This window comes from Porites lutea, chromosome 1 (genome assembly GCF_958299795.1).
Source record: "Porites lutea chromosome 1, jaPorLute2.1, whole genome shotgun sequence".
NCBI classification, from domain to species: domain Eukaryota; kingdom Metazoa; phylum Cnidaria; class Anthozoa; order Scleractinia; family Poritidae; genus Porites; species Porites lutea.
In genome coordinates, this window is record NC_133201.1 from 49,445,590 (window position 1) to 49,464,010 (window position 18,421).

The following is an 18,421-nucleotide window of genomic DNA, read 5'->3' on the forward strand; positions in this document are numbered from 1 at the left end:
CGCGCGACCTCCACGCAACAATTAAAACAAACATGGCCTCTCAGTTTCGAAATATTCCACCCAAAAAACTTTACTAACTTTCTGTTGAAGCTCATTATGCAAAAAGTTTGATAAGTGTAGGTCAAACATTTATGAGAGGAGACAATGTTACACCGGTTACAAGTCACTATCAATCTCCATAACAGTTTTCAGAGACATCAATTCTTTCGCTTCAAAGTAGACAAACGTTAAATAGTCGAAGGAAATGGTGAGTGGAAACTTCACTAAGTAAACAAAGAAGTATGTACACTAACCCAGAAGGAAGCAATGTTGCTGTTTCTGGCCTTTGGTTCACGGTCAGTGGAAAGATCTGAAAGATCGAGCCAATTCCCGAACAAACACTGAAGATTGTCAACACTGGCGGAGCTCCTCGGTCACTTTATTTCTCTTACATCTGATTTGATTTAAGTAATTCTAGAAGTGGCTTTAAGACAAGATAACAGGGAGTGTAATTTTTGTTTTGTTTTGCCGACTCTATTGTTTAAAAAACTTATCAGAAAAAAGGTTCCCACTTAACCTGCATCCTAATCGAAGGAACCTTTCCATCGACGAACCAACATCCTTGTATTTTTTCTTGTTTCAAACGTCCTTCAACGTACATGCAAGATGCACTAGAAAATGTTCTTGCATAACGAGAAATAATTTTTACTCACAGATTGACCCTTGACGAAAGCAATAGTTGTCCGTCGAGACCTACGGTCCTGTACGTGTAGTTGAGGACATGATGTACGATTTATAGATCGGCGCCATCTTCTACCGCAGATTTTTAAAGAAAAACGTCGCCGTCAAAATTATCCCTAAAGAAGAACAAGGTTGAAAAAGTATTCGGAAGTGGGCTGACATTTGAAGATCTGCAAACAGTGTACAGCAGATTAGGAAATGAAGGGCTTATTGCGATCCTTGCACAACCACCGTGTCTTCATCTCCGACGATCGCCATCCTCACGAGTGACCACCACGGTTCGAATTTCAGCTACAATAGTCAAGTACTTCAAAGAAAACATCCCGTGTTAGGTATAAAATTGAATCCGCTACCTCTCCTTTTTCAACTGGCGAGATATCACCGTAATAATACTAATAAACGGCTTCAAAACAATGGCTTTCGTACTCTTCAAAGAAACCACATGTTTTCAGTAGCTTTGTACATTATGCGCATGCGGGCGTGATGGCTCGCGCTCGTATTTTGCTCACACGACCCCGAACCACGCGTGTTTTTCGGATTTTGTGACGTCAGCGCAGTTAATTAATCAATCAGAGTCAGTGTTCTAGTATATTACAACTGTTGGAGATTCGGGAGTTCTTTTAACCTCCGAAATCTACTGAGATCAAACGCAAAAACTAAGTGACACTTGTAAATTTTGCAGCTTGTTTTATTTTTTCCTTTCACGGAGCAAGAAGTGTCTTCCAGCATTTAGCGGACAAATTGTCTGGAACTCCACAACAGCGAGATTCGTTATTTCTTTTGGCCGCCATATTCGAGCTTTCTTTTTTTGAAGCCAAAAAGTGGTCAGTCTGATTCACCATATCTTACAGACCATCGGTAGCCATCACTTCATAACTTAACGGCTATTGTTGTATCCACCTTATAATCAATCATGACTTTACGGTTACCTTTCGATCGGATAACAATCGGACGAAGAGGTAGCCGCTTACTTTTAGATGGGCTTATATACAAAGGGCCTTGAGGTAGCTGACTCAGTTTTGGATCGGATTGTAAACTTTGGGCCTATTAGCTGGCATTGCCAACTTCTTTTGACATAGAAATCGCAGATTTCCTTTTTTCCTTTTACTGCAAGTGCGTGAATTGGATTAGCACACTATGATGAGGTCAGAATGCAACGTGGATTGAAAGGATGAAAATGAGTTTATAAATTGAATGAACCTTTCACACCGAACTTGTGTATGAAGCAGTGAGTTTAGTATGGTATATTTTTTAGGTAGAACCGGAACTTTCTGTCACCTTGCTCGTGCATTCGTCTTTGCCTGACAACACTTGCCCCTGTTGAAGCTTGCCTGAAAGTGAGACGTGTGATGATTCGACGTAGATACTGCCTAAAGTTCAAGTTTTCTCCGTAAATTCCATACAAGATCGGGTCGAGCACCGTGTTTAACATAACGAGAAGCTGAGACGCTCTCCAAACGTGTCCTTCGCTTAACAAATGGAAGTACATCAGCGTTCGAACAATCATGAAAGGAGACCAACATATTATAAACGCTAAAGTGAGAGCGGCCAACGTTTTGGCAACTTTGCGATGGCGATTCGTGTATGACGTCGCAAATGCGTTTTGTGTAGGAAAAACGCGTCTACTCGAGCGTATGAGGGCTAGGAAAATAGCCGTCTGGGCATAGATCATGTACACTAGAGGAACGATGAAAAAACAAACAGTGTGAATACTGTAGTAAATCTGTCTTCCTAAATCCCCAAACGGTTTGTTTGTACAGATAATCTGACCACTTAAATCTAGTGTTACCTGATAGGCATAAAGCAAAGGAGAACAAACTACAAGGCTTCCTATCCACAAAGCGACCACTTTCCTTTTCGCGCCTTCTGCATCACTCAACCGCGCATTGAAGGGATGGAGTACGGCCTTGATTCGTCGAAAGCTGATCAGCACCAGGGTCAGTAGTATAGGGCACACCGGTTAGGCCGTTTTTTTGCGCAGGACTCTCATTAGCGTGCGCAGGAATAAATTAACGCCAATGACGTCATAACCTTTTGTCTTGATCTCATGAATAAAATGCGCAGGGATGCCATTAAGATAAGGCCATGTGCTATTTTTAGTTGGCTTAGGATTTCTAGTTACTTTAAGGTCGATAAACGTCTTCGTTTTCGATTGGTTAGTTAGAAAATAAGAAACGTTTTTATTGGTTAATTCATACTGTCTGAGGAGTAAAGTCAAACTTGTCCGTGACTTAAAATCACGGAGGCGTAATGTAATTATGCAAGTCCTATTTCCTGCTGCTGTGATTGTTCTAGTTCCGGTTCACCGACTTTTGGTGGGCAAATCGTGCATATTAATGAGGGTAAAGACAAACTAGCTCTTGTCCTATTTGCTGCTACTGTGATTGTCCTAGTTCCCGTTCACTGATTTTTGACGGGCAAATCGTGCATATTAATGAGGGAAAAGGCAAAATAGCTCTTTTTTACACTGCAAACAATGTTTTACTTACCCCTCTCCCTTTCACAATTTTGTTATTTTCCTTCCGCAATTTTTTTATTCCCATTTTCCCTCCTCCTCCTCCTCATTTCTATTGTTTTCCCTCCACCACCACCACCGCCACATTTCTATTGTTTTCCCTCCACGAGGGAAAAAACATTGTAAAACATTGTTTGCAGTGTGAAAAAGAGCTATTTTGCCTTTTCCCTTATTAATATGCAACTAAAAATAGCACATGGCCTTATCTTAATGGCATCCCTGCGCATTTTATTCATGAGATCAAGACAAAAGGTTATGACGTCATTGGCGTTAATTTGTTCCTGCGCACGCTAATGAGAGTCCTGCGCAAAAAACGGCCTAACCGGTGCGCCCTATGCTACTAGGGTCATTATGGAAGTTGTATAGCATGCTTCAATCCAAAAACATTGTATCTTACAAGTTACCTGACCGCCAACCCAAGTCCAAAGAAAACTTATAATGTCCAAGATACTCAGCAATGCAAAAGTAAGGTCGGCAATGGCGAGGTTGGCTATGAACCATCTCAGCGATGAAGATCCACGTCTTTTGTAACAAAGTGATAACACGAAACAATTTCCCATGATCGAAAATGCGAAGGCAAAGAAGTAAAAACAGGATAAAAAGATTATCCAAAGATTACCGTCGTTTTTTGCCATGTCGATGCGAATGCCGCTAGCAGCTAGTTATCCACGCTAAAGTAGTAAAAGTACTTGTTTAATTAGTGTTTTAACACTGTCACGACGTCGTATTTATTCAAGCAAAGCCAATCTTCCTTCCATTTGACGTTTTACGAGGAAAATGGATCTGAATACGTTTTAAATGTATCTGTCAATAATAAAAAATAATTATTGTTTTGGTTAAAATGACGGTTGGCATCAAATCCCCAGTGGTCTGTATTCTCACGATTACACTCTACTTCATGCTGCTTCTCCTCTATCTCCAACCATACTGTTTGAGCCGGAAATGTTTCCTATTTTTGTTTACTTATTTTTTTCATGTTATTTAAATTAAAGTGATAGCACGGAGATATTGCAAATTTTGCACTGCCTGGGGGCCGGGCATTTGCCAACCCCCAGGCCATTCCCGAGCTTTTGACACGCACGCGGTTTCCTATCAGAATATAACTACACAGAAGGTTTTACTGGAAAAAAAAGCAGATTGGCTCATCTGTCAAGGACGGCAATAAATTGTATAACGTATAACTTTACAGCGTTCTATTAATTTTAATGCCAATAATTTTATATCAATACTAAAACCATAAACTGGTGCATGTCGTCGCGGCGTGAAGTCTTAATTAGAACCCTAGCGCTATTACAAAGGAAGACGTTAATTGAAACAAAAAATCGCACATTAAAATGCTTAAAATGGCGGCTATTTGACTGGGGTGGGCGCAGGTGTCATTGACTGATGCATAAGGTATTTACCAAAAAAGAAGACGTAATTATTAAATTTTGCAAAAAGGAAATTGATCACAGAAACAGATTAAAATGTCTCGCAGTTGGGAAACTCTTCTAAATTTTTCGGTGATACCCAATGCATGCTTGGTCTTCTTCTAGCCTTTTTTAATACGTCGACTTTCATTCAATGACACAATAGGGAACTTAAAACCACGACGAAGTTCACGACGACGACGTCTGTTGACTGGGAAAAAACTGGAACGGGAACGTCAGTTGCGGTGGGAAAAAAGGATACTTAAGGTGACTCGACCCAGTTTTTTTGGGGGGGTACCATCCTACTTTGAAGCTCTCTGGTATCCCCACCTTTACTTTTATCGTAAGTCTAACACATAGAATGGATAACATATAGATCAATCTACAATATAACATAAAATTTTTGGCGATCGGAGTAAATGTCACGTGGTTATAATGCCACGCCCCTTTGAGGTCTGAGTCGAAAATCTGCTGTTGCCGGCATTTTTTCGTGAAAATCTCTCGGCTACACATAATGCGCATTAGTGCCTTGCGCTGAACAGAGTTTCATCAAAATCGCAAAGACCCAATTCGAGAAATTCAGCTGTTTCCAAATTTAGGTCATAATTTATGCGAAAATGATAAGCAAACTTTACACGGATTATATCTAATAAACTATGAGATTCATCTCTTTATTTTGGGTATCGTTATAACAGATGGGTCCTTGCAAGTCAGCATAACGCTTTAGGGCCTTGTAAATGCGCGCGATTTCAAGCAAAGCAAACTTATAGAAATTATAGTTTTCGCTATTTGTTGACGTTTGCCAGCGTTTAAGAGTCCTTCTCACGAAAAAAGCATTTTCTTAAAAATTCGTAGTTTTTTTTCCTTCAAATTTTTTCAGGGCCACAATTGATTAACTAACTACCCGGACTCTGAATTTCATGGTCATTGAAAAACTGTGACATTATCTTCTATGAGCCCAAACTTGAGTAAACATTGAAGATTTTTAGCGTTTTGGCTGAGTTTGTGCTTTGGGAGTTGTCTATTGTTTCTAGTCTGTCATTATACAGCATTCTTGTTCAGCACACGTGCAATGACCACGCTTGGCTGACTTCCGAATGCTCACCGAGATATTCCCGTCACGACTTGGTTTAGTTATTGGCTTGCATTAAACCTATGAAAAAATGATATTTTTTTTAATAGTAAGTAGATCTAGTGTGTAGCACTTCTTGATTTTTTTGCAAAGGCACAAGAAGCACAAGAATTGATTAAAAATTGTGACTTAAACCTCTATGTATCACGCAATGGCCTGTCTCACTGTACCAAAATTATTATATCTCGGTGAGCATTCGGAAGTCAGCCAAGCGCGGTCTTTGCACGCGTGCTGAACAAGAATGCTGTATAATGACAGACTAGAAACAATAGACAACTCCCAAAGCACAAACTCAGCCAAAACGCTAAAAATCTTCAATGTTTACTCAAGTTTGGGCTTATAGAAGATAATGTCACAGTTTTTCAATGACCATGAAATTCAGAGTCCGGGTAGTTAGTTAATCAATTGTGGCCCTGAAAAAATTTGAAGGAAAAAAAACTACGAATTTTTAAGAAAATGCTTTTTTCGTGAGAAGGACTCTTAAACGCTGACAAACGTCAACAAATAGCGAAAACTATAATTTCTATAAGTTTGCTTTGCTTGAAATCGCGCGCATTTACAAGGCCCTAAAGCGTTATGCTGACTTGCAAGGACCCATCTGTTATAACGATACCCAAAATAAAGAGATGAATCTCATAGTTTATTAGATATAATCCGTGTAAAGTTTGCTTATCATTTTCGCATAAATTATGACCTAAATTTGGAAACAGCTGAATTTCTCGAATTGGGTCTTTGCGATTTTGATGAAACTCTGTTCAGCGCAAGGCACTAATGCGCACTATGTGTAGCCGAGAGATTTTCACGAAAAAATGCCGGCAACAGCAGATTTTCGACTCAGACCTCAAAGGGGCGTGGCATTATAACCACGTGACATTTACTCCGATCGCCAAAAATTTTATGTTATATTGTAGATTGATCTATATGTTATCCATTCTATGTGTTAGACTTACGATAAGATTAAAGGTAAGGATACCAGAGAGCTTCAAAGTAGGATGGTATCCCCCCCAAAAAACTGGGTCGAATCACCTTAAATGCAATCGGTCGGTAAGTCGACGACGACGCCACTGAATGTAAACACAAATGTAAAACGGTTCGTTCGCACACAAAGTTTTCGCAATGGCGTCTTTTAAAACAATGCAAGATCTTATTTTTTAAGCCGTACGTCTAATTTCATTGACGATGAATAATTTTTTGCCTTGTCTGACCTTTTCGAGTGGGAAAACACCTGCTTTCCGTACGAAGATTATTCAACTTGCAACCTGAGTGAGAAGACCGAGTCTGAGTGTCTGTCAGAGTTTAGATTTGGAAAAAGAGACATTCTGATGTGATAGCTGTTTTCCATATAAAGTTTATTTCCTCAATAATTAAGATATATGATTTGCCTTACCTAGATACGTACAAATAAATTTATCACTTCAAGGCTGTGCCCTAAGGAAAATTTCAGGCCCAAGCATTCTAACTAAGGCGCCCAGACCTCAAAGTTGGTCGCCCGAATGAAATTTCGGGGAGCCCTTCGGGCTCCCAACCATTCCAGCTGGGGTGCCCAGGCTTCCAATACATCTGATGAAGAAGTATTTTGTACGCACACGAATCTTACTGGCCTGCTTATCACCAAACTTGGTAATTTTAGCTTTTGGGTGCAACAAAAACAACGCATGTTGTCTTATGAAACCCATAAAAGTTTTCGTGCCATTCAGATTTAAAACCAAAAACGTTAGCAATGCCGCCGAATTATTGTTCAGGTTTTAAAGAGGGAAAAGCAAAAATTTCAGCAGGTTTACGTAAACTTCATTAAGATGTTTGGGTCAAACATAGGAAAACTGTGCTTTTTACCAGTAAAATTAAACTTGAAAATAAATTTTCGAAAGGTGAATCAATGCGGCATGAAATATTAAGTGACGGAGTTTACGCGCCAGATCGAACTCAAGTCCCAGTGAAAAATTGCGAGAAACAGTGGGCGCGATCCATTCCACCAAAATTTCCAGAGATTTCGGTCCAGGGGCGGATCTAGGGGGAGGGTGCAGGGGGTGCGCACCCCCCCCCCCCCCCCCCCTGAGATGACCTGCGGTTTTCTATACAACTGGTATTCTGCAAAAAAAAAAATGTGGTTTATTGGTGTTGAAGTAGAGCAAGAGACGAGTGCACCCCCTCCTAAAAAAAATCCTGGATCCGCCCCTGCGGTCCAAAACTCAATGGATCGGTTCGGTCCAACCGGAAAAGTTTCGAAAAAAGCTTTTGAGGTGGACCAATTTTCCCGGTCGGACCGGTTGGAATTTTGGTTGAATGGATCACGCCCAGTGAAACTGCCGCGGCCCCAAGCCTATTGTTTTAATAAAAAATAAGTCATCTTTAATTTTCTCTTCTACATTATCAGTGAATCTTTTGGGATAATTAAGATTTTCGTGGATATGGTCGAAGCGTAAACCAACTCTTCTTTCCGTGTTTTTAATTTTTTTTAAAACAATAAAAACGATCAGAACGATCATATCTTTTCCTTTGATATTTCGTTATCTTATGTAAAGGGAAGAAAACAATCATAAGTTATGTTTTGGCCAAGCAGACACAACAGCCAAAAACCGTAAAAATATTTAAATTTGCATACTGGTCAATACAGCAACTTCCGTTTTTATGCAAAAATAAATTACTACTTATCGCCAACCGCGCTCTACGCCTGTCAGAAAAGCATTGACAGTTTCTCCTAAAAACTGTACCTAATAAACCATTCTATCTGAGAGAAAAAAATTTAAGATGCGGTACAAATCGATCCGTGCCGCTTGTCATGTTCAAAGTGCAGAACGACCTTTGAACATCGACGCGCGCCCGTTTCTTTCGTTCAATATTCGTAAAAACATTTTCTGTAGGGTTTAGTAAACTCTGACTCAACAAGCCAACACTGATATGTTTAATTTTTTCTGCCCACTTAATAGCCTGCGAAAACATCCGTTTCTCCTCGCTCTTTGCCGCCCGGGACGTTTCGCGAGGAGGAATGTAGGCCAGCGCACATTTTCCTACAGAGGGGCCTACATATGGAATAACTTGAATAATGAACTTAGGCAAAGTGCCTCATTGGCATCTTTCAAACGCACCCTGAAAGACACACTATTGAGGCAGACATTTCCTTCATAAGCTTTAGATTTTAGTAAAATACCAGCATAAATTGTGATTTCGAGTTTTTATTGTCATTTTTGCTTTTATAAATTGGAAATAGTTTGTAAATAGTTCCTGAAAAACCTCACGAGGATGTTACTATTAAAGTTATTTATTTTATTTATTTATGTCTGCGACTCAGCGGCAAAAATTCCATACTGATGACGCAAACCAATGTTTACATAACAGCGGCGGATCCAGGATTATTTTCAAAGAGGGGGTTGTGAGTATGAGAGTTCAAGGCAAACGTCCCTGGGCCAAGAAATGGGGGAGGGGGAGTTGGGGGCTAATGTTTGAATACATAGATTTTCGGCATTTTGATTGAAGAGGTATAAATTTGTCTAATTTGAGACACTATTATTAAGGACTAAGAGTACAGTGCAACAACGATAGTTGTTTGTCAAACAGACTAGCTTGAAAGAGCCTTCTTGGATGAGCCTTTAAAAAGACTTGCAGGGATATCTCGTCTTCCTCGAATCTCTTGGAGTAGTATATTGCGATCTACTGGGAGATCAGAGAATCGCTCTTCAGGCGTTGTTGACCTAGAGCAGTTCTTGATTCATTTCATCCATCATCAGTGAAACCGACGGCTCAGCTTCTGCGTTTGTGATCGGTAGGGTGTAGGCAATGACCAGAAGGCGACAGATATTTGGAAAAGCATCTTCATCGCAAACACCAGGTGCTAATATAAGGTTGTTTGGAAGCTCCCTATCTGTTGACTGCCAGAGTGTTTTCCATCTACTTAGTACCTAATTTCCAAGGGATTTGAGAAATGGAATATCTTTCTCCCAGAACAGCATGCCTTCTACTTCATCATCCTGCTGCAGTGCCTTATTTACTATAATCGATGGCACGACATAGAGCAGATGGCTGGCGTGGCGATGTTCGTCAGAAAATCGACCTTGCATTTGGATGATTAAGGAATCAAGAAAAGGAATAGCTATAGTCTTCTTGTAACGATCGATTGGACTGGAACTAACATTATAACAAATAATATTATTTTGGGCATGAAAAAGGGATAGCCAGACAAGTTTGAAAACTTTCCAAAGGGGGGGTTGCAACCCCCTCAACCCTCCCCCTGGATCCGCCTCTGCATAATAAATCCAGTAGTCATGGGGTTCCAAATACAAATTTGTCCAATTTTACGTGTCTTCTGGTCGATTTTGGTAAAGTGTTGTGTTCACCTGCCAACGAGCTCCAGTAAAACGCAAAAGCTTCTTCTCGGGAAGACTATATTCCACAAATATTGACTATTTTGTTAGGGATTCTTTGCGTTTACATTTTACCTTTGTGGCCTTTTGTCTTTTGTCTGTCATTGGTAAACAATAGCTAAAACAATTTAACTACTCCGTCAACCAATCAGCGCTTCTGACCGGATTCCGGACAGATTTTACGTCATCAGTATGGAATTTCTGTCGTTGAGTCGCAGACGTTCCTCCACGCGAAAGGTCCCCATCAGCATTGCTTGTTAGGAGAAAAAAGGAACCTTACGATACCTGGATTTACGAGGATAAGAAAATGCAAAGGACTTCAAAAATCGCATTAAAACGGTGGATTTATACCTGCCGAAGCTTGTGGATTGCAGGACGACGCGATTCTACTTTGTCTGGCGTCGTCCAGGACACAACGACGACGAAATTTACTGGTCGCGCTTGCGCAGTACACTGTAACTCACTTCCGGTCAGTAGTTGGGGAGAGACCGGTTAGGCCGTTTTTTTGCGGGGGAATTTCATTAACTTCGATGACGTCATACATCTCATTAAGATAGGATGATGTCATAGTTTATTTTCAGTAGGCAAGGAGCAAGTGACGTCAGAATATCCTAGGTTGATGTCATCAAAAAGTGTTGAGACTCATTATCCATAAATAAAAAAGTGATTTTTTTGACATAATCATCTATTTGCTATAGTCTTGTGTTTGGCAAATTTTGAACGTGCTATCTTTGCAGATTATACTAACTGAAAAATCTTTAATCATTAAATTATTTTCGCTCAAAATCGGTTATAAACCAAAGCAACGCACAAAGGTTAACTGAAAAATCTCTACTTCAAAAGAAGGAAAAAGCAGATTAGGCGAATGCGAAATCGCACTAATTTTTCGGGCAAATTATGAAAACGAGGTTGAAGCGCAGCGAAACGAAAAACTGCCTATCAAGCAAAAATGTCAACCTTTGTTTACCTGACTCTGTAGAAAGTATTGCACAGGGTATAAAGATTCTATAAAAAAACAAGAGGTGGTTCTAAAGTAAACCCTAACTCTTTTGGTTCTAAAATAAACTCCATTCTACTCTACTAAATTAAAGAATAGGAATAAGAAGTGCAATCGCCTAGCAACACACGTCTTCTTATTTAGCGCTTAAAATCGGATATATAAACAAAACACATACACACAAATACACAAAGTGGAGCTGAAAACTCTCTATTTCAATTTTGACTCACCATTACAAAAGCGTTCTCTCCGTTCTATCTCGAGGAAACGACTAACTATTGAAGCGCTTGATGAGCTTATGGTCTTGCCAATTCACGCGCCGTTAGTCAGTTAATTATGCGGGTTAACAAGCCCACAGTTGCATACAAATTGGCTCCACAGTAAAAACCCCAAGGGAGAAACTTGACTTATTGTCATAAAAACGCAAAGAATTAAGGTGACTCGACCCAGTTTTTTTGGGGGGGATACCATCCTACTTTGAAGCTCTCTGGTATCCTTACCTTTACTTTTATCGTAAGTCTAACACATAGAATGGATAACATATAGATCAATCTACAATATAACATAAAATTTTTGGCGATCGGAGTAAATGTCACGTGGTTATAATGCCACGCCCCTTTGAGGTCTGAGTCGAAAATCTGCTGTTGCCGGCAATTTTTCGTGAAAATCTCTCGGCTACACATAGTGCGCATTAGTGCCTTGCCCTGAACAGAGTTTCATCAAAATCGCAAAGACCCAATTCGAGAAATTCAGCTGTTTCCAAATTTAGGTCATAATTTATGCGAAAATGATAAGCAAACTTTACACGGATTATATCTAATAAACTATGAGATTCATCTCTTTATTTTGGGTATCGTTATAACAGATGGGTCCTTGCAAGTCAGCATAACGCTTTAGGGCCTTGTAAATGCGCGCGATTTCAAGCAAAGCAAACTTATAGAAATTATAGTTTTCGCTATTTGTTGACGTTTGTCAGCGTTTAAGAGTCCTTCTCACGAAAAAAGCATTTTCTTAAAAATTCGTAGTTTTTTTTCCTTCAAATTTTTTCAGGGCCACAATTGATTAACTAACTACCCGGACTCTGAATTTCATGGTCATTGAAAAACTGTGACATTATCTTCTATAAGCCCAAACTTGAGTAAACATTGAAGATTTTTAGCGTTTTGGCTGAGTTTGTGCTTTGGGAGTTGTCTATTGTTTCTAGTCTGTCATTATACAGCATTCTTGTTCAGCACGCGTGCAAAGACCGCGCTTGGCTGACTTCCGAATGCTCACCGAGATATAATAATTTTGGTACAGTGAGACAGGCCATCGCGTGATACATAGAGGTTTAAGTCACAATTTTTAATCAATTCTTGTGCTTCTTGTGCCTTTGCAAAAAAATCAAGAAGTGCTACACACTAGATCTACTTACTATTAAAAAAAATATCATTTTTTCATAGGTTTAATGCAAGCCAATAACTAAACCAAGTCGTGACGGGAATATCTCGGTGAGCATTCGGAAGTCAGCCAAGCGTGGTCATTGCACGCGTGCTGAACAAGAATGCTGTATAATGACAGACTAGAAACAATAGACAACTCCTAAAGCACAAACTCAGCCAAAACGCTAAAAATCTTCAATGTTTACTCAAGTTTGGGCTTATAGAAGATAATGTCACAGTTTTTCAATGACCATGAAATTCAGAGTCCGGGTAGTTAGTTAATCAAATGTGGCCCTGAAAAAATTTGAAGGAAAAAAAACTACGAATTTTTAAGAAAATGCTTTTTTCGTGAGAAGGACTCTTAAACGCTGACAAACGTCAACAAATAGCGAAAACTATAATTTCTATAAGTTTGCTTTGCTTGAAATCGCGCGCATTTACAAGGCCCTAAAGCGTTATGCTGACTTGCAAGGACCCATCTGTTATAACGATACCCAAAATAAAGAGATGAATCTCATAGTTTATTAGATATAATCCGTGTAAAGTTTGCTTATCATTTTCGCATAAATTATGACCTAAATTTGGAAACAGCTGAATTTCTCGAATTGGGTCTTTGCGATTTTGATGAAACTCTGTTCAGCGCAAGGCACTAATGCGCATTATGTGTAGCCGAGAGATTTTCACGAAAAAATGCCGGCAACAGCAGATTTTCGACTCAGACCTCAAAGGGGCGTGGCATTATAACCACGTGACATTTACTCCGATCGCCAAAAATTTTATGTTATATTGTAGATTGATCTATATGTTATCCATTCTATGTGTTAGACTTACGATAAAAGTAAAGGTGGGGATACCAGAGAGCTTCAAAGTAGGATGGTACCCCCCAAAAAAAACTGGGTCGAGTCACCTTAATAACTTAACAAGGATCAATTAAAACACGCGACAAATAAATTGACAAACACGAGATACAGTTTTAAAAACTTTATTGAAAACCAGTGACAAAAAGGGTCAAATACACAGCGATTTAAAAGGGATAGGAATTAATCCTCTTCTTCGTTCTCCTCTTTAGAAGGGGAATAAAAATTGGTTTCCAACGTCTTGGCGTTTTTGTGTGTAATTGCTCCAACAATCGTGACACCGAAGAAAGCCCTATTTGATGTAATTTCTCTGACTCCTAGAGGATCTGGTGATCGCATATAGGAAAAATTTTGTAGTAATCGTGCAAAAGCATTTAGGACATTTCATGATCAATGTCCCGTACACATGAGAGTTCTCGCAATGTTCACAGAGATTTTCAGAGTGAATGGTGGTGGACGTTTCAGGGCTACGATTTTCTGTTTCCTCACTATCGTTTTCAGTGTCGTTGTCGCTTCCTTGGGTGTCTTCATCTTTACTGCCATTCACGGAAGCTATCTCCTCCCCCTCTTCCTCTCTATCCGATGAACTTTCTACATTGCTCTCCTTCTCGAAAGTACTTTCGTTATTTCGGTAGTCTTTTTCTTTTTCTATTAAATCGCTTAGCAACTTTTTGATCGTGATTAAACCCTTATCGATTCCTAACTCCGCAAGTCCATCTAGAAACGCATTCAGCGCACGAGGTTTGGTTACGTCATCGTTACGAGGTAGTAATTAACACATACTCAAATAGCTCGGCGATGTTTGTGACGAGAATTATACGTTTATTTCGAAGTAATTGTCCGCGGGGAGTCCAGAATAAAATATCTTTGGAAGCGGCCATTCAGAAGCACGCTTTACCGAAACCGCTTGGGAAAGATGACTCAAAACATCTTTTATTCTTGGTTCTTCATCCTCGCCTTCATCACTAGAACTTTCGTTTTCTTCATCCTCGCTCTCGTGCTCTTCATCAACCAAGTCTATCTTCCTCTTCATCGCAATAAGTACAGATAACGCGTTCCAAACTAAAATGTGTTTTTCCAAACTTCAAAATTCCGTCAGAAAAACTTACTTCCCTCGGGAAAAAACACGATTTCCGCCAAAAGGTTATTATCATGACTGCACTCTTACAAGAAGCCAGAGTAACAGGGGCACCCAACGAGAATATAGTTCAAAACTGCTTAAACATAGCATTGTTAAACATATCTTAGTATTTAAACGGTAGATATAGGCATATTTTTGTCCCCCTCAAATTTTTCATCGGTTCGGATTTCCTAGCTGAAAGTCTAGTGATCCAAAAATTATAGGGATCGAAACTTACCTTTTCGAAATTTCAGCCAGAAAAAAGGCTCCCGAAAATTCTAGGTGACCTTTTTAGGGTAAAAATCCGTTAACAATGGGCAATTATACCATTTTTTAGATTTTAGAAAATCCTAGGAGAAGCAGGCGAGCAAGAAACTTTACAACAAATGTTCCGAAAATTCTAGATCTCAAATCGTCTTCCGAACAGATATTTTCCGAAAATTGACGTTGGGTGCCCCTGGAGTAATACCATTCGAATACACAGTAAATACAACGGAGTCATTGTTGTTGAAATAACCCATATTTATTTTGAGTAGAGTTTTACACTAAAAATCTACAGTTAGAAATGACGATAATGTACGAAGTCAAAAAAGGCCTAAAATATTGCAGTGCGAAAACAGTGTTGTCTTATTAAGGACTAATTACTGCAGAAAAAATCAAAGAAAGTAATTGTAACAAATATGAATGATGCAGAAATTCTGCATTTTAACCTGGAGACTACATGCCAAAATTCTGCATAGCCATTTTCCCGCTAAATTCATTACAAAATCAACAACAAAAAATGGATCATGCACAAATTCTGCATTTGAACTTAGAAATCTAGATGCAAAAATTTTGCATTTCCATATTTCTGCTAAATTCATTAAAAAATCAACAACAAATGGATAATGCAGGAATTCTGCATTTCAACTTTGACACTTACAAAATCTGGATGCACAAATTCTGCAGAGCCATTTTTCCGCTAAATTCATCAAAAAATCAACGACAAATAGATAATGCAGAAATTCTGCATTTCAACTTTGACACTTACAAAATCTGGATGCAAAAATTCTGCAGAGCCATTTTTCCGCTAAATTCATCAAAAAATCAACAACAAATAGGTAATGCAGAAATTCTGCATTTCAACTTTGACACTTTCAAAATCTGGATGCAAAAATTCTGCAGAGCTTCATTTCGCTAAATTCATTATAAAAACAACATCACTAAACTTGTCTCAAAATGCGCGGGAAGGATAAACGAATAGCTACTGAAAACGTCAGATTTTGATGTTTTATCGTCCAGGGAAAAACTCCAAGAAACCTTAGAGGGGGTGGAAACTAGCCCCCCCCCCCCCCCCTCCCGCTCTTATACGCTCGAGGGTTAAACTCGAATTCCCCGCTGTAAACTTTAGCCTGCGAAAACAGCCGTCTCTACTAAATTTACCTTTTTTGCTTTGTGTTACTTTGTATTTTAGGGCAATTTTCCAAGTACAAGCCCCAAAGGGGCTTATATTTGTAGGGGTGGTTTAACGAAAGTTTTTATTTTTCTTGCATTACCAGCTTGGGGGGCTTATATCATTTTGGAAGGGCTTATACACGGAGGGGCTTATTTTCGGAATTTTACGGTGTGTATTTCCAGCTTCAGCTAAAAACACATCTGAAACAACGCTGCCCATCTGACAAGACAGATGGCATCACTCCCATTCCCATTCGAAGAGCTAGGTCTGAATAGTTTAACATAAAATTTGGATTTTTCTTTCCTAAGTATCATATCTTTTTTCCATATTTATGAACTAGCATACTTTGGTAATGTTTTCTGATATTTATAATTGCATCTCAAAATACATTGTACCCAAAACTCTCAGCTTTTTTTGGTTTGTTCCCTGAAACTTTTGCCTTCTACTACAAGCGTATTTCTTAAAGGGTACCTGAGACCTATTTTCAGTTTAACTGTGTTAAATGTGTCTGTTTTTTTTTGCTGGTAAATATACTGTATGCAAAGATAATTTATTGAAAAAATTTAACGTGCATTTGACAATTATTAAAGGAATATTATTATGTTATGTCATTTGATTTTCACATGTTGTTTTTGTTACTGGGCTTTATTGACATTTGTTTTTGTTTTTATGCTTTTTCCTAGACAGAAATACAAGAGGCAATGCAAAATTGAATTCAAAATATAAGTAAAGAGTTCATTTCCTTTGTGCTGGATGCTGTTTATAACATAACAGAGTGGCTGGTTTGTTAAATGCAGAGCAGCTGCATGATCACACACAGCCAAAGTGCTACAAGTGTATTGTAATGCTTCAGGGAAGTGTGGGATGTTTTATCAGAATTATTCTTACATGCCATGGGAAGGTTCTGTTGTAATTTTCAAGGTACAGCTATGGTTTTTTAATTGAGCTGTCAGACTTAAAATGATTAGCCCTTCCTTGTGGGCTTGCCAAACTATGTACAATTTTTTGAAAAGAACAATAGTAAAACAGGGCTGTCATTAAGAGGCGGGGGTCGGGGATTTCCCCCGGATACTTTCATAGGAAAATAGACGAAAAATTGAACCAAAACCCTACTTGTTGTATTTAGCCGGCAATTCGAAAATCTTAATAACAACCCTGGCCTTTTTTATGTATGTTAAATTTTAAAAATCTTGTTTTTCTTCCTTTCTTTTTTTTTCTTCTCAGAGTCATTCAAGTGATAAACCTACAGTCCCAGACAAAAATACAGCTGTAGTTGGGACACTTGAAGCAAACACTGTTTTTTTCCCTTCTTGTGCTTTCCTTTTCCCTCCCAATGCTGTTTATTGCGATTCACTCACCAAATCGTGCACACCAACATTGGGGGGATGAGAAGTCACAAAAGTGTCCCAGCAATTTTGACTGAGACTGTAGCTTGATGCAGTCGATTTTAGGTATTTTGTATCCAGTTTCCAGACGCAGAATTTTTGCATCTTAGCTTTATGCAGTCGATTTTAGGTATTTTGTATCCAGTTTCCAGATGTAGAATTTTTGCATCGTAGCTTGATACGGTCGATTTTAGCTATTTTGTATCCAGTTTCCCAGATGCAAAATTTTTGCATCTTAGCTTGATGCAGTGATTTTTAGGTATTTTGTGTTCATTTTATCGAATGCAAAATTTTTGCGTTTTGTTCATGCAGAGTGTTTACTTATGAATAATACTGCCTGTAAAATTTAGCTTCTGAATAAATACATTTTTTACTGCATCAGTTTTGTTGTTGTTGGGAATACAAGATCTACAATGAGTGAAGAACAGACACAAAGGAATTTCCATGAGGCTGACGGAAAATTGCAAGTTTGGAAAAACACATTTTAGTTTGGAAAGCGTTGATGGAAGGTGAGCTTCAAATGAGTAACTTATAGTTTCGTTTTCTCTTTTATAGCATCAAAAATCCTAGGCTTGTAACAGCAGGTACCAATAGGTTTTGAATAAAACCGTCACCCTCTTGCACAAGGATTCGCTTCTTTTTTTTGTAACGGACATTTGTTTCTGCTAGGTTTACTAGAGCATCCTCATATGGCAACACGTTCCGCTTATTTTCTTCGGGGATAAGAATGTATTCCTTAAGTATATTGTGTAAGACTTGGACTAATGCATGTAGTTGTTGCGGACTGGCTGTCCGTAAAAGAAACTGTCGCTGATGAGCTGGACAAACAGCTAAGAATTAAAGAAATCCACGATTCTTCTTTACAACTTGAGACATTGCGACAAACTGAACTTATGATAGCAGTTTGCAGTCTTTTATTGACCGTCTGGAGGAACAAAATAGTAAATGTGATGGTGGTGGTGATGGTAGAGGAAAACAATAGAAATGTGGTGGTGGTGGCAGTAGAGGAAAACAATAGAAATGTGGTGGTGGTGGACAAAAACTATAGAATTTTATGGCCTTCAAAACTATA

General features: G+C 38.9%; 1 protein-coding gene across 1 annotated transcript; it reads right to left on the reverse strand.

The window, feature by feature from the left end:
• Positions 1 to 1,954: 1,954 nt before the first annotated feature.
• Positions 1,955 to 3,795, reverse strand: LOC140931465 (cardioacceleratory peptide receptor-like). Its single transcript, XM_073381281.1, has 2 exons — positions 3,590 to 3,795; positions 1,955 to 2,666 (listed from the first exon to the last, which is right to left on the reverse strand). The coding sequence occupies exons 1-2, from the start codon at positions 3,793 to 3,795 to the stop codon at positions 1,955 to 1,957; spliced, it is 918 nt and encodes a 305-aa protein (XP_073237382.1).
• Between the last annotated feature and the right edge of the window lie 14,626 nt (positions 3,796 to 18,421).

Excerpts from the sequence above, each read along its gene's own strand:
- LOC140931465 (XM_073381281.1), bottom strand. The coding sequence starts at position 3,795 with ATGGGAAATTGTTTCGTGTTATCACTTTGTTACAAAAGACGTGGATCT. Across the intron at positions 2,667-3,589 it reads GAAGCATGCTATACAACTTC|ACTACTGACCCTGGTGCTGA; the intron begins CATAATGACCCT and ends GGTGTGCCCTAT.